An 18,777-nucleotide genomic window follows, 5' to 3' on the forward strand; every position below is an offset into this window, starting at 1 on the left:
CATATACGAAGACTTTACATTAACATTTCAAAATTCACAGGTGCTGAAGCCTTCATAAGTTTCTATGCATTTTGACAATGAATACAACGCCTTTGTAATGCTCTTCTGTCAAGGATCTTGTTGTTTGTAATTCATTACCACTGAAATTCTGAAAGCCTTTAAAATGCTTGTTCTTTGTAGCCTCTGTTGTTGCACTAGTTTTATCTATTCATGACACGTAGCTCTTCCTGAATATGAAACGTGACTTGTACAAGGATATTTATAGTTCAAGGTGGGAACATTCACGGCTAAGATGAAATTATCACAACAATACAACTTAAACTTCATTGCACAGACAAAGAAGAAAGAGGAAAGTAATTTTCTCAAATGAAACTGTGATGAAGCCTCTTGATGACAACTGCACTGTGATAAAAAGACACAAAAAGAGCTAATTCAAGAAACGTTTCAACACTGTGTTAAGTCCCAAGGCCGTGACAAATTCGCTAAATACAGATACACAGTTTATGAGCTCACGGGGTTTGAAGCGCCAATTCCAACCTCTGTCCCTTGTGATATACGCCCTGACATTTTTGCACCTCAGCTATAGCAATGACTCAGACTCTGCTGTGAACAGAGGTCTGGCAAGATTTACTGTGATTACGCAAACACATAGTGACACACTCACTATACTGTACATGCAGTTTATTTTCTCTATATCCTCTCTTGCCATTTACCAAACAGACCAAGAATGCCTCACAGACATCACAGATTTTGTTCTCAGTATGGACAGATCTTGTTAATATGCACAATAATATCTGCATGTCATCAGCATTGGCAGAAAAAGGCTTTTAAACGAATACTGGCATACTGGATAGAGGCAAAAAATAGTATTTTTCTTACCTTCTTACTTACATTGTATTTTATCTGCATCTGCTAGTGGGCCATCACGATAAGAGCAGTCATAATAATAATATGTTAATTCCGTTGCAGGAGAGACTTGATGTTCTCTGCAATTAGATGGAAAAAACTATGTGCATATATTGGTGCTGGCATTGGCAGGAGGCAAAAAAATCCAATATCGTGCATCCCTCACAAACACAATTATATGTTACACTTTACAAAGGTGTAAATAAAAAGCAACCTTAGAAAGTAAAATGTCTTGTCATCCAGAGAGAGAAATGTAAAGGTACTATTTTTCAGTGACATACTCTATGATGTAGAAGAGATTTCTATTGCTAGCTCCTCATGCATGTCTTCTTCTAATGTAAACATTGCCACTAACACTGTGCTGTAGTGAGTAAGGAGACTGGAGAGTTGACTGGACTGTCTCTCACCTGGAGGGGCTGGGTTCAGACCCTGTGTCAGCACGGACTCACCCTGCAGAAGTAAAGCATCACTGAAGATTCAGTCTGGCAGGGAGCCCTCACTAATTCCACAGTGTGCCATGATACAGCAGGAGGAATGCATTCTATCCTTTCTAATCCTATGGATGTAACTATGCTCTCTTCCCAGCCATAGTGATGTTCCCTACATAACCAGCTTCATAATCTGATAGCCACCCAATGCACTTTAGCCTGCCAAATTACTCTTAGCCTATTGTGGTGCACTATAAATATACAGCAGAAACTGGTACATACATGCAGGGATACTGAGACACAAACAGCCATATCCATCTGCTAATATGAAAGCATATATGCATGCACTCAGGCACACCCTCAAACACCCACAACATTCAAAGACAATATTCACCCATAAACACAAAACCATAAACTGCTAGGAAAAACACAGACATTATCACCTAGCTTGCCCTCACTGCTGCTGCCGTCATGCAATAGAGAAACCACAACTTCCTACTACAAAAGGTCGTAAAAGCGATGCGGATTTTAATTGACACCCCCGACGACCACTAAAACATGGCCATTATCCCGGCTAAAGCCGAGGCAGGTCGCCTCGCACTGGGCCTTTAATGATGACCATATACCGCCAAGACGGGTATGATTCTTTATGTTTAATCACAGCAGGGAAGACAACTGTTTCTGGGATGCCGTCTCTCCCTGGGACACTTACTCACCATCAGCCATTGATGATGTTAAGCAAAAGGCTGGCAGAGCGGCGGTCTTTTAGGTGGTAACAGCAAGCAGCCACACGGACACAGATGCACAAGTGCACTCACTGATAGATATGCACATGGATAAAAAAAAAAAAAATCACGTTTAAATATTGAACGAAAACATTAAAAAAATCTGGCATTAAAGTGATCGTGTGTCTCTGCTGCATTTTCACATGATTCTGTAATTTTCCTGAAAATGTCAATATAAACATAAATAAAACAAAGAATGAGGAAGAGCCAAGTCTGAAATTACTGTCATGCATTGGGAACAGGTGAAATGATCTCACCCTATTGGCAGATTTTTTCCACTCATTTTAAGAAAACATAAACTAAAGCAAAATAAATAAAACAAAAATAAGATTCAATATGGATTAAATGATTTTTAACATGGGTATTTATTGATAGTGGGCCAATTCATGGTGGAGGGAAAAGAGGAGAGAGAGAGAGAGAGGGGGAGAGAGAGAGAGAGGAGAGCTTATTAGCAGAAACCTACATGGTGTTTAGTCCAATCAGTGAACCAATTCAATAAGGCTGACTAGGTTAAAATGCCTTTGGTTATTAACTTTCCTGGTAATTTCTTCTGGCACAAACACCACTAAATGCAGTGGCTGTACAATTAAAGGTACTTGCGTGATCTCCTAGAATATCCCTCCTTTTTGTTTGAAGACGGGCCAGACGCTGATACTTCTGGCTCCATGAACGTCCTCGATGACATCATGGAGCTAATAAGGCCATGAGCTGCCATTAGCCTGTCGCAAGGGGCTAACAGCATTTTTACAGGCATGTCGGCGGCATTAGAAGCGTCTGCTGGCCCCTACAGGGTTTTATTAGGTCCCACTGTGAGCTCCAACAGGTCCGGCTCAGGTGGCCTAACAAAGCACTTGTCCCATTCCTCTGGAGGGGCCCTAATGCAGAGTCTGAGCCCCTCCTGGATGGAAACCACTCACTGTAGACCCAATAGCCCCCAGGCCTTCCCTGGTATATTCTCGTTTAATTCTATTCGACCTGCCTGGGGAGAGCACTAAGGGGGTAATGATCAGGAAATGAGCTGCATGTAGTCTATAGGACCACAGGTTATACCCTATTTGGACTTGCATGGATATCTGACACACACACAACCTGCATACTACAGAGGAGAGACGGCAAAGACCGAATGAGAGAATGAATTATATTTATGAATTACATTACATGCTTATCAGGTAGAACTTATGTTATATAGCCTAAGAGGTTGTTCAGTGCTCTGCTCAACTACATTTTAACAGGACACTCGACTATTGAGGCATCAGAACTGTGACCTTGCAGTTACAGAATAGTTTAACCAACCCTATAAAAGCCATGAACACACACACACACACACACACACAGTACCAGTGGTCTAAAGTTCCATTTACATTTTAAGACTTGAAGTTTTTTTTTCCATTTGTGGAAAAGTGTAAGACACTTTAGTCAACTACAGATTAATTATTTCTACTGCAAAACTCCTTTCCTGGTTCAGGATACGTACTTTGTTGTTTTTTCACTGGAAACAACTCAAATGTATTTGTTTTTTCCCTTAAATTTAAAATTCACAGGTATTTTATGAACATTTACAGCAACTCATGCACTGAGACCCCATTTTTCAGACCCTGGTCTGGACAACTGCATTACTGCAGTTTTTAGCTGAGGACAACAAAAAAATCTAACATGTCGTGTCAGTGATTCCATTACTTTACTGAAGCAGCTAACAACATTTTTGCTTATTTTTCTAGTGTTTTTGTGGGATGTCCAACTTTAAACCAAGAATTTTTTTTGACAAACTTTCTTTAAACTTTCAGTAACCCTTACACAAACACATACGCATCTGCTTGCAAAAACCTGGTGGTGCTGGTGCACACTATTCCAATACTTCCTCATGAGTCAATCTCAAATATTGGAATGAGGCTTAAGACAGATGGAATGTGTCGCTGGCTGGTCTTGTGGATTTGGGACGTATTCACCCATTCAGCTCCCTGTAATTACAAAGTCTCTCGCTGAGATCCGATTTGCCGCTGGGAGCTTGTTCCAGGCACGGGGATTGGAACGACAATGGCGGAGTCTGACAAAAGAATATGGATACTGCTCTTAAAATAGAGAGGACTAATGCCATTCTCTGTTGAGTGCACAGGCTCGCTGGCTCAGATGTGGGCAAGGTAAATTTAATTATGTGCCCTGTACACACTGGTTGGCTTTCGATTAGAATGAGCTAACTTCTTGATCCAGTTGTAGCGGGACGGCCTGTTAGAAAATAGTGTTCAGGTCACAGGCTGGATGTAGCAGCCACAGGCCAGTATAAAACTTTTTGCAGGCCTACATTACTATAAACTACACTGTTGGTCATGGTCCATGCATTGTGTTATGACATTTTCTCCAGCTTGCACTATAACCCTCAATATAACCTAATAACCTACAGCACACTGGTATTTTTGTATTGAAGCTGCAAATAGTCAAAATGCGAAACATTTCCATTTTCATGCCAAAACAATCTAAGTATTCTGTGGTTCTGTGATTCCTCAAGAATTTTTGGATCTATGGAAGACATCTGCCTTTGAACACTATTTACACCATCATTCATTCATTCATTCATTCATTTCAAACCGCTTATTAGAGTCGTAGGGGGCTGGAGCCTATCCCAGTGCACATCAGCTGGAAAGCGGGTTAGGTGGGAAATGTCATGTGACACTAAATTATCCACTGAAACCCAAACTAATGAAATTCTTCAAGGGTTAACAGCTATTTAAGGCAGGGTGACCCACTGCTGCTACTACACTAAATGCCAAGGACACTCTGGGACAGATTACTGGCTTTGAAGGAATAATCAATTTCTAAAAACATTATTGAACAATTGAATAAATAAATAAATAAATAAATAAATAAATAAATAAATACAATGAATGTGCAAAGAAAGTAAAAGTAGATTTGCAGGTTTTACCAACTGTTTTTACGTCTGCCAACACTAATTGGCCGATATCCAGTAGAATAAAAGGTCAATCTCACATCTGATACATATCAGTCTAATCCTAGGCATCTTCTTATTGGGTTCTCTGCTATGCCATATGCTGATCTTCACTGTCCTGTTCTATTCTTGCTTGCTCTCGTTTGTTCTCCTTTATTGAGTTTTGCACAAGGTGTATTTCATAAACTGCAGTGAGTCGAAGTGAAAGGGGGGAGCCCTAAAAATGGTCTCAATTCACTGGCCAGCACGCCTCAGCACACTGTAGCAAAAATGCATCCCTGCCTGATTCTCAAAGAGCATATCCCGCTTGTGTGCGTTTGTGTGTGTATGTACATTTGGTGTTGCTTGGAAAGAGAGAGAGAGGGCGAGAGAGAGACGGAGAAAGATATAGAGGCGTGGAGGAGGATGAGAAGGAGTGAGAATTATCTGCTAGTTGACATGGTTCATAGTATAAACCCACGCTCTGCTGTCACCTGCCTTTCAATCACATTCATCACCTGATCTATTTCTGGCCTGGCTGTGTGAGAGTGCCGGGTAACTGGGTAACAGCAGTGATGCTATGTTAGTGGAGAAGACCCGTGATTAGGTTATGAAATTGGGTTATCCATCATGTGAAAACCACAGAGGTTCTCACACAGTAGTCCCACAGTCGAGGCCAGGCACACCACACTGTCTGTACGCTATTCAATCAAAACAGATTTTCCAGTGATTGGATTTCAGTGGAAGTACTTTCCATATTTGTTAACGGCATGCTGTACATGTGCTTTCTCTCAATGGGTCTCTGTGGCGTTTTCAAAACAAATCACCACATTCGCTTCAAATCATAAATTACAGAGGGAAAATCGAGAGGCTAAACAAATGGTGTCTATTTTGTTAATCTCTCCTCGACACGGCACAGTCGGTTACGGTGTCAGACGATGGCAGCCTTTAGGAGTGTTGAGGGGGGATTAACTGTCTATTTGCGGCTGTTGATTGCCGGGAATGAGAAGCCCTCCGGTACCGATCGCAAACGAGGGCTCGGCAGCCCTCAGCCATACCCAAACCTCCCCCCTCTCCACTTCCCATTTTGTCTGCCGAGGCATGCCTGCCCTAAATGACACGCTCCCCTCCTTTCCTTTCATCTTCTGCTGAAAATTCATTAGGTACTGTATGCATGTCTCGCAGGCTTCTCATTTGAAGGACGCTGATAAAATACATACTGTATGTGCAACCTTAATCAGCTTGATCCACTTGAAGTAGGGCTGAAGCCGAGGTGGGTCTACCTCTTTCCTTCTCCCCCTCACTCTCTCTCTCTCTCTCTCCCTTTCTCGTTCTGCTTGCAGGCTGTTTGCTTTCTTAAATGAACGTAATGGTACAAACGGAGGATAAATTGCCTTCCGCATGCTCCATCTCATCACATCCATCCCACAGGGCCCTCTCCGAAGCGGAGGGTAAAAAATGAAAACAGACCTAGGAGATAATTCACTTGCTTTGCCTGGGAGAAACACGTTGCTATCTGTGTAGAGGCCCCACGATAAGGCTGATGTGCATTTGGTGCATTAGGCCCCCCTGCACTATCGCCCTAGTACAGAGCGGGCTGGGAGGAAAGGGCAAATGTCGGTGTGTGTGTGTGTGTGCAAAGATGTACTGGACTTGTTTGTTTGCTCTCTGATTTTATTACCCGCTGATAGGGCTTATGTGTTCGTGCGAGGCTTTTCCGCTGTTGTATGAGAAAGATTAAAACATCGTCTACATCGGGTTTCTCGGCGAGCGGCGCTAACAGCAGCTGAGTTGAGGATTCACCCGGGCCCGCTCATTACACCAGCAGCCCTCTCAATGCCACTGGGGGTGAGACTCAAGATGAACTCCCCTTGTCGCCTAGGTCTTCCTTTTACTCTCATTTAAAGGAGGAGAGGGAGGTACTCCAAATATTTGCTGTGACACTAATTTCACACCCACGCAAGGACGCTCACAGGAGTAAAGGAAAACACTGCAACATGTCGGAGACAAACAAAAGGCCTTGGCAAAACATTCTGCTGCTGCACTGGGTTGAGAATATGATACAGCAAGCCGCGACTTTTAGAGTTGTTTAGCTTGGCAGACTACAAGAGGTGAAGGAACCGCAGAAAACACATGGCATGGAGCATCCAGGAATAACAGAGATAGCGCTGACTTAATGAAATGTAATTAGTCACTGCTATGTAATGCATGTGTTCCATCACAGGGAACTGTTCTTTGATGCTAGACATATTTATTTTATTCCCTTGGGAACTATAAGTAATGTTGTCAAAGTCTCGCGAGCTATTATTAAAGACTCTCGCAGATGCAGCGATCGTAAAAGATTCATTTGTTTACCAATGAATTATTAAGAGGTAGGATTTAATCACAGCTACAGATGTTGCAGTCCGAAAGTGATGTTAATCTCGCTTTGATTGCATGTAAATGAAAACTTAAGACTATAAAAATCACAGAGACTGATTGTTGATTGCCGAGTTAATTACAGAAGTCAAATAAGCGACAGCAAACAATAACAAAGCGATTACACTGGATTGGCTCAATGATCGTCTGATTGAGGAAGAACATTATTGTTCATGAATATATGAAAGAATATGCACTCCATCTACATTAGTTTAATACAGTCAGACAATGGTCCATTCAGACAGCATGGCACAGCGTAGGGTCGATGTACTGTGATGCTGTCACTGTTGGTATGACGGGGTGTCTTAGTTCTTTCTCATGTATCTCATGCGTGCATCATTCTTGTTGACGGCGATGACAATGACAATGTTAATAATAATGCAACAGTGACAGTGATTATTAAGAGAATGATGATATTAATGGTTATGATGACAGGAACAGCAGCACCAACAACACTTGAGATGATAGTGACAAACTCAGTGAACATGAAAGCTCTGCTTCTCAGTCTCAAACTATCAGCCGGTGGCTCTGCACAGCAGGATGGCTGATTTTTAACGGTGGTGGACAGCTGTAAAAGACCCTTCATCTGAGGTGTGAAGTATGTCTCTCACTGCAGATTAACGTTTCCCACCTCACAAGTCATGACTTCAAGCAGACTTCAGAAGGGGAAGACAGCGGGGGAAAAATAGAAATTCTCACAAACTTTCTCCAAGATGAAAAGCCTGACCTTTTATCAACCGCGGGAAATGCATTAGCCACCTGATAATCCAATTTCAAGACCATGCAAAGTGGAGGTTTTGACTGAGTTTTAGTGTGGAGAGAGCAAGTGAAAAAACACCACACTGAGTGTTTCTTTAGGTGAGGATCTTTGGGTTCTTTTTCTCTCTATGCTGCCTGCCTGAATGCCTGCCTGCCAGGCTCTCTGGAGCTGCTGAGTTGCAGAGGACTTCAAGGGCTTTGCACCGCTGAGCTTCGTGAGCACCGTATTTTTTTCTCCCTGCTTCCCCCACCTTCTTTCTCCATGTCTCTGACTCTTTCTCACCCATGCTCTAAGGAGCTTTAGAGACTCGACTGAGTAATGGGAGCAACAGTCAATCAAATTGCAGTTTCAAAGGTGATGCTTTGTTTCACGCTCACTTCCCACAAATCCCAACGCGCCTGGCACCTGTCAGGTTGTCGCTCTGAAATCCAGCATCCAACGGCAGTCACCTAAACCCCAAGGGTCCTGTGCAGATGGAGGGGATGACTTGTCAGCTGCCTGTCAAAAAATGAGGTCATTTCATTTTGCCAGGTCTACACTACCTTTTTGGAATAAGGTGAAACAAAACAATCAGAAAAGAAAACAGTATTTTCTGGTGTTTAAATTTAGCTCAAAACTTGAGACGGAGCCCAATTTGTACTATGGGTTTTAAGGTGAAAAATGATATTTACTTTTGCTTTATAAAAGGTCTTAACAAAATTGAACATGAATAAAACCTTCATTTCTGTTGGTGCCCTTCAGTTTTACTGAGCCTGACAGCACTGTCAAAACACGACCAGCGCTGCCAGCTCCAATAACGTGGAGGTTGGAAATAAATTGTCAAATGAGCTCTTGTTGTACCGAGATCCCATGTTGCAACAGTAAAACCTGATACGGCAGAACGGGCAGGATCTCTGGACGCCCATAGAGACCAGGGGTCCTCATATCTCCCAGGGTTTATAGGCTCAGTCCTGACTCATTCCAGCTTTACAGTCCCGGTGACCTTCCCATTAGGGCTCCATTACCAAAAGTCTATTATAGAGAGAGGCATATACCCAGGCTATTTATCCAGCTGCAGCCTCCTCTTATGAACTGTATTGGATAAACAAGAGCACAGCTCTGAAAGCCTCAGTGAGTCATGGGTGAATGCAAAGCACATAGCAGGTCTTTATTATTGCATAAAATGAATGCACATGTGTATAAATACACATGTAACATATAACGTCCAGGATGCAAAGGCATACTGTAACTGGCAACTGCAAGCATGTGGACACCATTCCGTCCAAAAAATAGGACATACCATCATTAACCAAGGGGCCCCTAAGTGGCTCTAATTAGTTGATTGGATCTAAAAGGACTTGCTTCGATTTGAGCAAAATGTTCTGTTTAATGACAGTGCCATGGGATGTACAGCAAACAAACAAATGAGACTCCTGAATGTGCATGAAAGAAACTGAAATAGCTGGCACTGCAGCAGTGCTAACATTTCATGAGGCAACAGAGAGGTAGAGATCACCTTTAGCTGGTGTTAACTGGGATATTAAAAAAAAATTGCGCACAATTCTCTGCTAATATTTGCTCACACTGAAGAAAACTCATGGAACAAATTTTATAAGGTAAGATTTATGCCGTTGTGTAACGCTCCTAGAGGTCATATGATAATCAGCAGATGGCTTCCACCATGGTAATACTGTTTACTATGCTACATAGAGCTTCCTCAGTGTGGCGGCTGGGCATTGCAATCAGCACAGCAACAACACAATGCCGTGTTGTTGTCCAGAAAGCCAAATTGGCCTCAGGCAACGTGTTTATAAGGGGCTATTGTTGTGTGTGCCCGCGCGCAAATGTGAGCGGTTATGTCCAGTCTTAATCTTTTTCTTCTACCCATCTAACCTTTCTTACTTCCAAACATTTTCTTTCCTGCCCGTGAAGATAGCATCCCCAGTCTGTCCCTTTGATCACAATGTGTTTCTAGAGAGGCCACCTCAGAAGGCAGTAACAGTATCCAGGTCAGGGTTAAATGCTACTCAATCTTCTCTTTCATGCTGAAGACTGACGACTGACTGACAGCAAGGAATGAGCAGCCCTCCGTGAACCAGCCACATCTATTTCCCGTTTCCTGACCTTCAAACAGGAAGTTGTGTTATCTAACCAGCTACAAAATATTCACTTATGCAGCTGGGGTGAACTAAAACACACAGAACACCTATCGTATTTCAGCCTATTAAGTCAAATTGCACCTATAAAAAAGCAATACAAAAGTTCTAAGTCCAATTCTGCACTCAAAATACAAAGAACAGTCAGAAATGATTGCAAATTCTGTTGTGTTGGCGCTTTATATTTGACAATGAAAGTTCCATTAAGTTTAATTTAGAAATGTAAATTACTGTTTATGTTTGTTTTGACAGGCAAGTGACGGCAGTCTTGCATCTGAATGTGTTTCAAGCTCCTTTCACAAATCGCAAATAGTGAGCCTCTGAGCTAAATAAGAGCCAGTGCATGTTATTAATCTCAAAGGCACCAAGACAAATATTACAGCCGTACAGCCGGGCTGGCATACACAAGATATGCAAAGCAGAGAGAGGTGCAAAACAAAAATGCAGTGTTGAACATGCAGTGCATATTTCACATCAAATCACAACACTCTGAACAGCTAATCCCGTCCCTGCAAATATTATTCCATAGTGTGTTATCAATACTACAGGCTCACACCCCAGACTGAATATAAGCTCATATTTCTAATTAAGATGCAACACTAAGCTTTTTATGCTGAAATAACTCCATGAAGGTGAGGATTCACATATACAACGAAACCTCTAAAACAAGAAAACAGGAAGATAAGACTCCTGCTTCTCTTTTCTTTTCTTTTCTTTTTTTTTTTTTTTTTAAAGAAACTGATGAATTTCAGAGACGGCCTAATAAATTGTATAATATATTCGTACTCCCATCCAAGAAGACATTATGCCAATTTGTAAGACGAAAACAACATCATGGTGCTGCAAAGAAATATGGGAGAGCTTCCAGACGGTCAGAGGAAATCTGGCAAAGTCTGAATAATCCTAAGCAGCCAAGTCTGCGTGGAAAGTCATTTCAGAAAAGGTATGAAAATAACAAAGCATCTGCTTACCATTAGTCCCCTCATGCAGGAGGAACTTTGCATAACCCTTGTTTTCTCTCTGATACCCACCATGCACACTGCTATTAACATTCCCTCTGCCACTGAAGGAGAGAAAAGGGAATTATCATTCACAAGAGAGTCTTACTATAAGACATACTGTATCACTGAGCAGAATTTATTGATATTTCCACTCAGAATCAATAACACCGTGTCTATCACCGACCAACGTCTTACACTCCTCTGTTTGGTCTGAAAACACAAACAAGCTGAAAAGCGGTCAAGGGTTTGTTGTTTTTTTTTCAACTACCTGTCAGGCTTATCGCCAACTTCAACTTTGGAAGTGAGACAGTTTGGATAGGAGCTGTGACACAACAAGACTATCCTGAGGAAACACATGGCTCTATCTGCAGGAGGTAACCTTCACTTTTAGACGTATGGATCTGTGGCCTTAACTAAGCTCCGGATGTATTGGCACATGGATTTAGCCGGCTATTTGAGGGGCCAGATAACCTTGTCATATCTACTATAGCTGTCAGGGGGTTACAGGATGAAGATTCTCCCTGGCCGTCCTGCTGAGATCCGCTTAAAAACACACTCACTAAAACAGACACACACACACACACATCAAGGCACCCTCTCCCCACTCCCTCTCTAAACCTAGTGATGAAAGGTCATAAGCCCCCAAGTGACAGCTGTCAATCACAGCAGGTGGGTATTATCCGACCCATTAATAACACCCCAAGAGGCTCTGGGGGACTTGAAGCAGAGTGATCTCCTGACTTGTCACTGTTGGATTGGAGCGGCGCTGGAAATCTGTAGCCGTCCATAACACCTGGCTAAGAGAGAGAGAAGGATTTTTATTATGTCCGCTGTTCAACTGTGCATTTCAGAAATGCCAGCAGCGGTAACTTTTCATTAACTTTCTTGCCGTGCTGCCACTAATTTTTGGCGCAGTTGCATTGCGATGTCGCTTTTTCTATTTCACATTTCTCTACACTTGACATTGTGTGTGTAGGTGCTGCGGTAACTAAGTCAGACTGATTTAGGTTTTGCATGTTTTTTGGACTTCTCTGCTATAAATGGGCTTATTTCATTGGCCATTCCTCTGCTGTCATAGGTGCCATTGTTATAAACATGTTGGCTGCAAAGTTATTATAAGTTGGTCGTTTTTTTTTGTGTGTGTGTGAATTCTTTTCACTTGTTTCTTGAAACTTCTGCTATTTTCCCAGAGGTATAGCACATAACAAATAACCTAACATGAAGAAATACATGGACATGTTCCACCTACTTGAGTGGATGAAAAAAATAAAAATGCAAGATACTTTGTGACAGAGCATTAATGATACACCAGCTTTTTCAAAACCGCATCTCACACTTATCAACACGGTAAAACGAAACAAAAGCCCTGCATGGCATTTGTCATCACATCAGCTATTCTTGTTGACACAGAGGTTATGAGCAACACAAACCTCAGCGGACAAAGAACCTGAGCTGATAGAGACGAAGTGTGACTCTCTGACAAAAGGTGTGTGAGAGGCCGGTGAGGATTATCTGGGATCCAAGGATGATGAAAAAAAAAAAAAAAAAAGAGTGTCTGATATTAAATTCTCACACAGAGAGAGAAGTACTGATTGGTATGTGCTGTTGTTTCACCCTGCCTGAGGATTCTGCCTGCTTGTGAGGAGCGATGCCCTGTGGGACAAGAAGGCGATAAAACCTGGGCTGTGGAATTCATTTTTTTTTTTCTGCACGGTGCATGTGTCACGCGTGGCAAATAAAATTGAACAAATACAGTCACACTACAGCCCATACATTATAGATGAGGTTTAAATGAAATAGATTGTTGCAAAGCATAATGTGGTGCCTTGAGTGTAGTACATGTGTTTGTGCATGCGTGTGTATGTGTGTGGGGGCCTTGTTTGTCTAGTCTGAATGAGCTAGATAGTGGCAAAGGATAATGCTGTGCCTTGAGTAGTGTGTGTGTGTGTGTGTGTGTGTGTGTGTGTATGTGGTGAAGCAGTCCTGCAGCAGAAGCCAGTACATGTACTGATAGTGCCAAGTGGGCGCCCCCTACCTGTCTGTGGCAGGAGGGCGTCCATTGCGGGGCTTGTTGACCTGGGCGTACAGAGCCTCCAGGGGCTGACCGTTGTCCTGAAGGCCCAGGGGGAGGTGGGGGCTCTGGGGGCTCTGAGGCAGATGGTAGTGGTGGTGGAGGCTGCTGTAGGGGTCCATAGAGCCACTGTCCACCGACGAGTCCAGGGATCCGATGCCAGCATAGGTGTGCTCCTCGTCGGAGCTAAAGGTGCGGCCAATGACGTCTTGGATCTCGGCATACTCCCTCTCCTTCGCCTGCCTCTCGCGAAGCTCCCTGGTCTTGGCCTGAATTCTGTAAACAGAATGCACAGAGAAGAAGTGAGCTTGACAGAGACAACATTTACCATCAGGGGGCAACTCTGAGTGCTAAAACTTGGCTAAACATCAAAATGAGTGAACGTCTACAAGACCTTTTTGGGGTGAAGTGGAGAAAATTACCAAATGGGTGATAAGGAGATACACATTCCTATGTGCTAAGATCCATGAAGTCTGGAATGATTTAAGGTAAAAAAAAAAGTTTTGTTTTCCCCCTTTGGCTATGCAACTAATCAACACTATGTAGCTTCAGCACTAGTGGAAATCATTTGAAAGTGTTATAATTACACAGCCACTGGTTTCATGATTATTTAGTCATTTTAATCACTGGGCTGAGTAACTATGACAGCAGTAGTCCAGTTGTAAATATTTTAAATCAAGTGTGATGATTATTTCATAGATCTAATGCAGTGTCTGGTCAAAACATGCCTATTGGGAATGGGCTGATTGCTTGGCCTTTGGTATTTACTGTAGCTTGCTGGAGTACCATTCCAGAGAACAACGCATCCAAACAACTGGACACTGAGTCCTCAGCAATATACCCACAAAGTGTGAAGTTGATTGAATGAACAGTTGTCGATGTAATCCAAAGACATACATACAGACAGACAGAGGTTCCCTCCATTTGAGTTAATTTTTAACTCCACTGCATACAATATATTCTAGTCTGTGTTTGGAAGTGCTCAGCACTGCCTCCAATGGCCGAATGATTATACTGTACTCTTTGTATTTCATCTTACTGGCTGTGGTTCATCCTTCTCTCTACAGATTTTGGTATTTTCTTCTATTTTTTTTTTTTTTTATTCTGGTGAATAAATTAAAAAAGCTAAACAGAGAAGCAATGCAGTGTCATTCAAATGTGTGCATGCCCATGAGCCTCGAGTGGCAGGGGGCTTCCTGAGATGAGAGAACTGAACCTGTCCCTCAGGTCCCCTAACAAGAGGAGGTGGGAGGGAGTCAGCCAGACCTCCTCTTCCTCTTTTATCCCCATGAACTCCTCCTTTCCTCTCCCTCCATTGCTTTCCTCTCCCTGGGACCACTTCGACACAACAGAGCCTTTCACGAGGCCTTTCCTGCCTCGTCGGGTGGGCCCATGTGAATGCCCGTCTGTCCGCGGTTAACAAGGCGCAGGCGTTCTGCTGCGTGGGAGCAAGAGGAGCTGGGATTGTGGGAATGGGAAGGTGGACAGAGCAGAGAGGAAGGGAGAAGGGGTGAGGACAGGCGCAGGGGTTGACCTCCCACTGCGGTGACCCTGGCAGCGGCCACCAGACGGCTCACTGGTTCCAGATGTGGTATCCCTGCTGCGGGGTAGCGCGCACACACACACATACACACACACAAACACACATGCACACACATACACACAAGTGACACTACATCTCAGTCGTGCAAGGCTTCCCTATTACCTCAGGTCATAACTGACCTCTGGCTCCCCATTGCAGTTCCTCACAGATGATTGACAGCATTGCCACGGGTAGGAACCCCCCCACACGCACACAGCCAAGCTCTCCCCCATGTCTGTGTATTTTAATAACAGTAATCACATTTTAAACAATGACCATTTTTCAGTGCCGGATTAACCCAATTCCCACATCCCATCCATAGACAGCCTTGTTTATTTTTAGCTGTCCAAAATCCCATTTTCTCAGTATTATCTGCGGAATGAGATTTTGATGGAGCCCCGATGCTATATTGCTTGATACATAGTCATCTATAAAGCCACTAAGCCACCCGTTTGGTGTATTTCTGCATTGTGGCGGACCAGGTATGGTACGGGTGCATCAACTCACCCAAGCAGTGCAGCTGTCTTAATCTGGTCTCACTTTAACTTGTGGTGTCAGGAAATAGAAAACAAGAATCGCAGGGGGAAAAAAAAAAAAAATTTCCCAGGAACCCTTTCACCTGCCATCTGGCTAAAGTGATGTCAGATCTCTGCCAGGAAGGACCAGACAATGATGTTACCACAGGTTCACGGAAGTCCACTGGGATCTCAAGGCCCTCTGGCATTTTATGGACTAATCAGATTCATAAAAACGGCAATATTGACATTTGGAACGAGATAATGGCCTTGGCTAGACTGGCGACATGAGGCTGGAAGAGAGAGAGAGAGAGAGAGCGAGACTGCTCTTCCAGGCCTCAGGAGTCTGGGATGGGTGAAGCTAATAGGAGCATTTCAATAATGGGATATTAAGGAACAAAAATGCCGAAGATGTCATTATAGTTATTATCACTGGATTGATCCCATGTGATAATTCCATTCCTAGTGTATATTCTCGTCAACTAATTATGACAAAATGTGCCTTTCACTTCCTTCTTCACCTTTTTAAAGGGAGGGGCAAAGTGTATGCATTTGTGAGCCAAAGGAGCTGTATGTCTGTGAGTTTGTGGGGGGAAAAAAATATACCCACAATCCAAATGTGTCAGTGTGTTAATCTGCTGTGACAGGCCTATTTCTGCATGCTGGGTTCTGGCAGTCAGAAAGAAAAGCCAGACCATCGGGAGACTGGATGTCATCTGATGGCCATGGGGCTCTCTTTGGCATGCTGGGATTTGAATGCTACATTCCAAGCATATATTTTGGGCAGACTGTATGTGGTAGGATGTTGACTCTTCTATGCCTAATACTGAGAATTAAAGGCCACTTTTTCTGCTCTTTGAGATGCTCATTAGCTTCCATCCATAGCCGCTAACTCCATCCTTACGCAACCTGCAGCCTTGGCTCCACGTCCTACCTCCTCTACTTCCTCCCGAGACCACCCCCGCGCCGTACCATATATACTCCATTAGCCAATTAATGGCCCAGCATGTTAACATTGGGGAAAGTGCTGCCCACACTCAACAAATTACTACTGTACAGCCCCAATTACCAGCCCTTCTCCTCTCTTCTCCTCGCAGCAGGTACAGTGTGTAAGAGCAGCACTGGAGCCAGCCCAGAGAGATTTTTATTTCAGAGTACAATCAAGCTCGGGTTCTTACTATTACCACTATTGTAGAATTCTTTTTCTTTTAATTACCTTGATCATAAGATGATTCCATTATCATGCCATTGATTTTACTATTTTCCTGTGTGCCTTCCTTTGAGTCTTCGCAATGTATTCCGTTGAATACTCTTGTCCCTGATAATCAACCTCGCCTTATTTTCACCTTTATTTTAACTTATTTAAATATTTTAACAATATTGGCATTCTTTCTAGATGAAAGGACACAGATGCTATCCAGGGATGTTTTCTCACTTGTGCTTCATAATCGTAAAAAGGAATGGCATTTCCTCCCGGCGAATGGACAGTCTAGACGCTATAATGCCGAAGCTTACGGGACAGTCAAAGTTCAACCTGTAATCAACCGACTGACCGCGTCCTCAACAAAATGATTATGTGTCAGCCAGGCTACATTATTCTATTTATTAAAGCCTGTTATTTCTCTTGTCCTTCATGATACATGATACAGTATTGTTTTGATAAAATGCCTGAATAGTGAAGCTGCAACCACATTTTACGTCAAGTAAATACTCAAATATATTAGACGAGGGAGAAGGTGAGACTCGGTGGGAACTGGTAACAACACAGCAGCTCACCGCAAGTCCTTCCTCTTCATGGTGAATAAATCTCACTGTTTATCATACGATGCATGTAAATTCTGGACAGACAAAGCCAGCAGGCTCCTGTTCCATATGTTTGTCAATGTTTAATCTACCCAAGGGGGGTCGGGAGAGATGGGGGAGAGCGGGAAGGAGGGCAAGAGTGGATCTGTTTGTACTCTGAGACACTTATTTTGAAGTCAACACTCTTAGAAGTTTGAAAGCCTGCCTCTTCAATATGCATTGTAACCGTGGCGGATGAAACAGAATGTATTTGCTCTTACTTTCTCACCCAGACGCCTTGAATAGATTTTTTTTTTTCAAGCCCCCCTCATCAAAACAAGTTCCATTGTTCTCAAGTGAAGATGGAGGGCAGAATGTATCTGAATTTAATCAAAGAGCAGGCTCGAAGAAAATTACATGTGTAATATTGTCTAAATGACTCTCTGCACAGCTGCCTGTGCACAAATGCAAAGCTCCGATAGCCTATCTTTTGTGTTGACTCTTGCCCCATAACAGCATAATGTAATCAGAGAGATAATTGTCCGAGTTGTGTGGTGTTAATTCAAAGTGTTAATAATCGCATTAACTTGCTGTAGGTATCAATATAATTACAAATGTAATCACAGTCCCCAATCAGCCAGTTTGAGCTTCCTTTGAACTTGCTATGCAAATTAGACTCAAATAGGACACAGAAATAATGAGATGGTTTGACAAAGTGAAATGATAACGCTGGTGACACAATCACTGTCATGAAAAAAAAAGAAAGAATCGCCTTATGGCAAATTACTTTAACTTCTTTCTATTTGTGGAACCGGGTGTCGGGAAACTGAACATGGTATTAGAGAACAGCGTCTCTTTTGTTAAAGGAAAAAAGTCATCAAGAATGAGCAACGTTTGCCAACATTTATTGCGGGGCGAAGGTGAATTTCGCTGACTGACCCGCCACAGAAACAGCAGTCAGGCTTTGTTTGTCCGCAGTCAGCAGGAAGTCAACTTGAAAACAAGGGGAAGTGGGCCGCTGTTCAGGCAAAAGGCAGTGATCTGCTCGGCTCGGCTCAGCCTGGGGAGCAGGAACAGGCAGAGTGGCAGTGGAGTGCTGGCCGCTGATTAGAAGCCAAGCAGAGCCAAGCAGATAAGAGAGAATGGACATCATAATCAGCTGCCACAGAGAGAGACGGAGAGAATGGAGTTCAGGCGCAAAATGAAGAAGGAGCATTGTCGGGTTGTCTTTGTGTGTTCTCCACTTTGGCGGGGAAAATACAGTTTCAGGGCTACTATGTGCAGAGATAAGACAGAGAATGATGAAAGCTCCACCACCACCAACGCCCTGTATTTCTCTCTTCCTTGCCCTCTCCTCTCTCCCATGGCCTTGCATGAATGAGGGCCACTCCAACCCTGATCAGCCAGAGAAACGCCTGTTCTCCAACCCACCCAGGGTCCAATCAGAGAGCTTGTTGTCTCCACGGCCTCCTCA

At 43.2% G+C, this 18,777-nt stretch overlaps 1 protein-coding gene across 4 annotated transcripts in view; it reads right to left on the bottom strand.

The window, feature by feature from the left end:
- LOC115378794 (partitioning defective 3 homolog) overlaps positions 1-18,777 on the bottom strand; it is a 392,369-nt gene that overhangs the window by 63,662 nt on the left and 309,930 nt on the right. For all 4 annotated transcript variants that reach the window (XM_030079303.1, XM_030079300.1, XM_030079301.1 and 1 more), the window contains exon 21: positions 13,389-13,700. In XM_030079303.1, coding sequence (XP_029935163.1) covers positions 13,389-13,700 — 312 coding nt within the window. The remainder of the gene's footprint in view (positions 1-13,388; positions 13,701-18,777) is intronic.

The sequence above is a fragment of the Myripristis murdjan genome, chromosome 20, assembly GCF_902150065.1.
Source record: "Myripristis murdjan chromosome 20, fMyrMur1.1, whole genome shotgun sequence".
NCBI classification, from domain to species: Eukaryota; Metazoa; Chordata; class Actinopteri; order Holocentriformes; family Holocentridae; genus Myripristis; species Myripristis murdjan.